Consider the following 6573-nt stretch of genomic DNA (forward strand, 5'->3'; position numbering starts at 1 on the left):
GGTAATTTATTGTAACTAATTAATCAAAAATTTAGTTAATATTATTAATAAGATATGTCCTAAATAATTGATATGTAAGTTTCACATGAATTTCATTTTATTATAACAAATATAGGTTGATTCAATGCTGTTTACAATATATAAATATTTTTGCTATTCTAAATACAAAAAGCTCGTTATGTTAATATGCCTTTTATTCGATACTAAATTTCATTTCTAATCTTATTTTGAACATAAAAACAATTTAATTAAAATTTTATACTCATTTCTCACCCACTTTACAGAAATCATTTTCCGTGTAAAGCACTCAAGTTTGCTTTGTAAGTTTATTTTTCATTTCAGCTAAACTGATTTGCTACTTAAGCAATTCTAGAAACGACCCAATACTAAATTTGATTACAATCGATTTTATTGTACTAAATGCAGTAAAAAATGTGGTAAATAAATGGAACCCAGAACTGTTTCAGTTTTCTTTTTTATTGCAGCAAACATAGCCAGCGATGCAGAATGACTTACAAAACTACAAACACTTAAGTAAGTAAATACTTGCAACAGCAAAAGGCAAAGAGGCAAACTATCAAGCATTAAAGGTGCCAATGCATTTAACACTTTCAGGGGCTTTGAGCAAACAAAACAAAAAGTGGAACTCGTAAAGGTTTTGAACATGAAACACTTAATCCACACACACACACAAACCAACGACTGAAACGCACTACTGACATGGTCGAGCAAGCAGAGGTTACTCTGCAGTAAATGTTGCAAGGTGGTGCAGCGACAACAGTTGGCTTAGAGGTAGGCGTTTGGAGGAGCAATACTGCTGGGGTAACTTCAGAGTTTTGTTTAATTGAGTTTAAAATAAGCCAGAAAGTCTACCAACAAAACATGGCCGTAGGATTTGTTCGAGTTACTTTGGGTTGTAGGTGTAAAAGCTACTACGAAGAGTTGGCTAGAGTATTTCAACAAAAAAACAACAACATTGGAAGACCAACACACTACTTAATTTAAGTGTGGAGGATTTAAATTAAAAAGGAAATAGAAGTTGAGGGCGGCGGAAAATTTTAAAGTTAATGCGATTTAATTTTCAAAATTGTTATTATTTAAATATGAAGTAATTTCATAAACGTATTATTTATAGGTTTAGTCTCTGTCTGTCTTAAAAGTCTTAAAATAAATACCAAGAAAATTTATGGTTTGCCAACGAAGTAGTCCAAAATATTTGAATAAAAAAAATTGTGTTGCACTTCTTGAGCATCTGTGCACCAATCGACACGAGCATCCTTTTGAGATTTTGTCAAATGATGGGGTATCCAACGAGATCAAACCTTTCTAACGGCTAAATGATCGTGTAATATTTTATGAGTATATATGCTGGTGAAACTAATGTCTAGGGTTCCCTCAATCTCACAATATGTCGCATGACGATCTTGCATTAGAAGTTTTTGAGAAGCATCATAGTTTTCTGCCACAACAATTGATTTTGGACGACCTTCACGAATTTCGGTATTTCGTCAGTGAGCGAACTGTTGTCACGATTAAAACCATTGTACCAGCGTTTCACAGTGACAAAGGAAGTAATTTTGGAACTTTATCGCCAAATGTAGAAGTAAGTTGAGCGATGCACTCTTGTCTTGATAATCCACGACGAAAGTCGTAATAAATCATCGCAGTAAAATTTTTACGTGCGATTTCTTTAATTCCATTTTTTTGCGAACACTCAATTCACTGTATCCAATCACTGTAAATGACACAAATACTCTTAATACAATTTTGACAAAAAGTCTAAGGTAGGTGTCACCTGACAGATGTTATCTGACAACAATTAATGTTGCCAAGGCTTAAAATATAAGGCCCTGCAATATTTGGCCTTAAAATTTCCTTCAATACAAAAGTTTTCCACTGTATTTTTGTTTTTCTCTTTTTTATTTCTGGGATGGTACCAAACTACTTGCAGTTGCGAATAAGCAACAAGCAAGTAAGAGTAAGAGTTGCAGGTGTGGAGGTGAGATATTGTTGCATTGTTTTGTGGTTGACTTTATCAACATTGCACCTGCAACTTAATTAAAGTTGAACAATGAAATTGTATGTTTCTTGTTGCATGCAATCGTATGCGTTGCAAATACGTTACCAGCTTGTGCTTTATTTGAAAAGTTTTTAATGCAATAAATACAAAAAAAGATTAAAAAAATTAACATTTTGGTTCGAAATTAGAAAGCAAAAGTTTAAATCAAAAGTTTAATTAAGTAGAAACTATTTTAAGTTGATTTAAGTTAAATCTTTTTATTTTGAAATGATATTTTTCTAAACTGCAGGAAATCGTGGTGGTTCGACTGCAGCTGTCAGTCGCATGCAATAACTACATACATTGCTGTAATTTTTGTGCTAGAATATTGTACTTAACCACATTATGCCTGCCGGTCCTACTTCAATTTGTCACAAATTCAGCGATTTTATTTCCTGCAGTAAAACGGACATACTACAATATAACGAACAGACATCACAGCAGCGCAACATATCGCAGACAATCAGTAAAAACGGCACAAAATCCTTAGTCCGGCAAATTTTATGTTCATTCGCGTCATTGCCCAAGTGCAACATGGCAACTTACTAATGCTGCAAATGTCACAGCTGTTTGCACTCGCTACAGTTGCCAGTTGCACAGACAGCACGAGTACAAATGTTGCGCCGATAATCACTCATACGCACAGTTGTCCTTGCCACAACGGCATGCAAATTCCCGTTTTAATTCACGAAGGCAGAAATTAAGTTGCAGTTACACTCCTTTTATTTCTTTTGCTGGTGCACTCGTTCTGGTTCTGTTAGCTTTTTTGCTTGCACTATTTGCAGCCATTGCAACTGTGGTTAAAATGCGGCGGTTTCTGCTCTGCAAATTCTCTTGTACATTTGATCTCTGTGGCAAATCCTTCGTGTGTCATTTATCAAACATATTTTTGCCAAGAGGACTTCGCAGTGCGTTTGCATGTTTGCATGTTTGCTTTGTAATTTTGCTTAATGGTCATGCAAGGGATATATGTATGTACTGCGAATCGGAACTTTATAATTTGACTGTCAACATTTCTGAACTACTTTTGTTGAAGTTGCAAATGTCTTGATATTTTTAGGATGTCATAACAGCGTTTTGATAATGTTACGTCATATTAATTACATAAAATGAAAGCTAAAGATTAATACTTTAAGAATTTGTTTTTCAAATGAAATGGTACTTGAGTTTAAAGGAATTGCACTAAAATATTTAATACAGAGGTTTTTTCGAACAGTAGTGAATTACAACAACAAAATTTTTATTTTTCATATTTTAATTAATTGAATTTTTGGCATACTATACAGCTGTTTCGAGTATTGCCAAATAGTGATCTCAGTGATCTTGGAAATAATTCTTGTATATAATTATTCGTAAATAATTATTTTTGAGACTGCAAGTATCAGGAATCGAACTCGCAAAAGTAACAAAACTCCAGAAATATATGCGAACATAAAAAAAAGTCAAGTACGGCTTTGGAACAGTTGGTTAAGGTAAGCTGACTCTGAGCTTCAAATTTGGCAGGACAAGAGTTCGAAAAATTATTAACGAATGATTAAATAAAATAATTATTTTCAAGATCACTGATGATGGGTATTTGGCAATACTCGAAACAACTGTATGGTCAGTCAAAAATTCAATTAATTAAAATAATATAAAAAAAAATTTTTGTTGTTGTAGTTCACTACTATTCGAAAAAACTACAACTTATATTCACTAAAATATTTAAGTAATGTTGAAATTATAATTGTGAATAGAAAACCATATATTGGTTTAGATGAAATAGGTACGTATACATATAACCTTATGTTTTTAAATAATAAAATGATTGCAGTTTAATATGTTCTCCCTACATCTTTAAATAATATAATGCATTATTATTAACATATCTACTGCATATATGAAAATCTTAAAGTATTTTTTAGTAAAGAAATTAATTTTAATGTTAAAATGTTGAGATATTACCACACCTCAGATGTTAAGATGTTTCTTTTAAAATTATAGTAGTGTCAATGATTTACAAACTCGCTGATTCCTAGAGAAATCTGTATTTGATTTGTATACGTGTTAATTGGGCTGAGTTAATAAATATGTAAGAAATACTAGTATATATTATTATTATTATTATAACATATTCTTCATTATACAATTAAATTTAGAACTTAGTCTATTCAAAGATAGTTGTTATAAAATTTTTCCATTCGTCTTTGTTTCTGGCAGCAAAACGTAGCTGATTAAAGGATTTGTTCGTTTCGGTTGCCACTGTTCTCCACCAAGTGGTTCTGGGATGACCTCATCTCCTTACTTCTTGCGGGTTCCGTTCCATGACTGCATGGGCAATTGCGTCTGTTGGGTTTCTCAGTGTGGTGCGCTGCCATAGCTCTTCGTTGGAGACTCTTGCAGGCCACCAAATGTTCAAAATACGCCGCAAGCTTCTATTACCGAAGGTTTATATCTTCTGAGTCGACGCCCTCGTTAGCGACCATATTATAATGTCGATTTTGCTCAGGCGTTGAATGTTCTGATCTTAGTTTGGACCTTAAATTGTTGGTTTTCCAGACGCGAAAGGGCCTTTTACTTTTTCACTCTGTTGTGGATATACTTTGACGTGCCACCATCGCTGTTGACTATGCTTCCCAAGTACTCGAGTTCCTGCACGTCTTCAATGTTATGATTGTACAGAAGGATGGGCGATTAAGTGCTTGCTTTCATTCTGATTGTTTTGTCTTTGACGGGTTAATTTTTAGGCTGACTTTATATGACTGCTCGCATACGTTATTCACGAGAGTTTGCATATCAGTGTGTCTGTTTGTTAACAATACTACATTCGAGATGACCAAGCTTTTGATTCAGCTTCCAACCGATGCCGATTGGGCTTTCTTCTACAGCTTCGATAACGACGTCTAGGACTGTGATAAACTGTAACGGTGAGAGGATGCAGCCCTGTCGCACTCCACTGTTGCAATTAAAGCTGCTGCTAAGAGTACCTTCATGTAAAACTCTGCTCGTGGCTCCTTCGTAGCTCTTTTTGAGGATATTAATGATCTTATTAGAAATACCTTTAGCGTTTAACGCTAGCCTTATGTAAATTCTCTTAAGCACGTCGATCGCCATTTTAAAATCAATAAATGTTAGACGATGTTAATCAATACGTATTGTGACGATGTTAATTTGCTCGATGCACGAGGGCCCTAGACGGGAACCTATTTGAATTTTTGGAATAAGCGCACTTAATGTTTCTGCGATTCTTTTTAAAATTATTTTGTTGAAAATTTGGAAAACTGCTGGTATTAAAGAAATTTTCTTCCAGTTGCTGCACTTCTTTCTGTTACCTTTTTTTGGCAATTTGACAATGATAAACTTCTTCCATTTAAGAGGAAATAATTCTTGCCCCCATATTTTCTTAAAAAAGTTTTTATTTTCAATTTGAGGTACAAAATACCTAAATAAATTATAAATAATAATATTATTTTTAAAATAGGCTAATTCGCCAATAATTAAATAATAAAATTTTTAAAAAAATTTAGTTTCTAAGAAAATTTTTTATTTAAATTAGTCCGTTTTAATAATAGAAATATTATTAAAAAAATGTTTATCATTAAAACAATAAATCATTAAATAAATGTTTCTTAATTAAAATTTAACTGGCAAAATTTTTTTAGAAAAAAAAAATAACATAGCAGTTATTCAGATACTAAAAAAAAGTTTACTACTCAAATAAAACTTGAAATCCATAAAATATAAAAATTTCATTCTTACTTTAGTAAGTTCTGAAATTTGCTCTTGAAACAAAGGTCTTGAGTTACAAAGATTGGAGAAGTACAAATTGAATAATACTTGTGTGTGTCCTCTTAAAATGGACAAAGAAGTTCCTTCCACATCCAAGGCTTCATGCCCAGAAAAACGTTTGGAAATAACAAAGGTGAGAAAAAAATTGCATTAAATTTAATTTAAAAATATTATTATGAAATATTTTTTTTTTATAATTTGTCAAGTGGGATGCTATGGCTACTTGGACCTGGGGTAAATCACGTAACATTACCTATGAATTTGATTGCGTGACTTATTAATTTTTATTACAGATATAGCAGTGGACAATTGTGCCATTTGTCGTAATAATATTATGAAGCACTGTATTGAATGCCAAGCTTCCCAGGGACAAGAACCAAATGGGGAATGTAGTTCTGCATTGGGTGTATGTAACCATGTCTTTCATTTTCACTGCATTTCCCGCTGGCTGAAAACTCGTAACGTATGCCCACTTGATAATACTCCGTGGGACTACCAGAGTATGGGATCATAAGGGTTTTTGCAGTTGATTGCATATAGTTACATATAAGCTTATAAAATACATTTATTATATATTTTTAAATGCTTTTAATGCGATGAAAGCACTTAATAGTGCATAGTTTCATAATTAAATATTTTGGATTTACTTATTTTAATATATAGTATGTTGATTTGTTATTATTATACATGATGTACTTGTAATTTATACTAGAAGTTATGAGATGTACACACATACATTAAGACCG

General features: G+C 32.6%; 1 protein-coding gene across 1 annotated transcript; it reads left to right on the forward strand.

Annotated features, from left to right (window-relative positions):
- The first annotated feature begins 5796 nt into the window (after positions 1-5796).
- Positions 5797-6460, forward strand: LOC119679884 (RING-box protein 1-like). The gene is made up of 3 exons (XM_038092466.1): positions 5797-5960; positions 6034-6061; positions 6121-6460. The coding sequence occupies exons 1-3, from the start codon at positions 5895-5897 to the stop codon at positions 6339-6341; spliced, it is 315 nt and encodes a 104-aa protein (XP_037948394.1). The 5' UTR covers positions 5797-5894; the 3' UTR covers positions 6342-6460.
- The last annotated feature ends 113 nt before the right edge of the window (positions 6461-6573 follow it).

This window comes from Teleopsis dalmanni, chromosome 2 (assembly GCF_002237135.1).
Source record: "Teleopsis dalmanni isolate 2A chromosome 2, ASM223713v2, whole genome shotgun sequence".
Taxonomy (NCBI): Eukaryota; Metazoa; Arthropoda; class Insecta; order Diptera; family Diopsidae; genus Teleopsis; species Teleopsis dalmanni.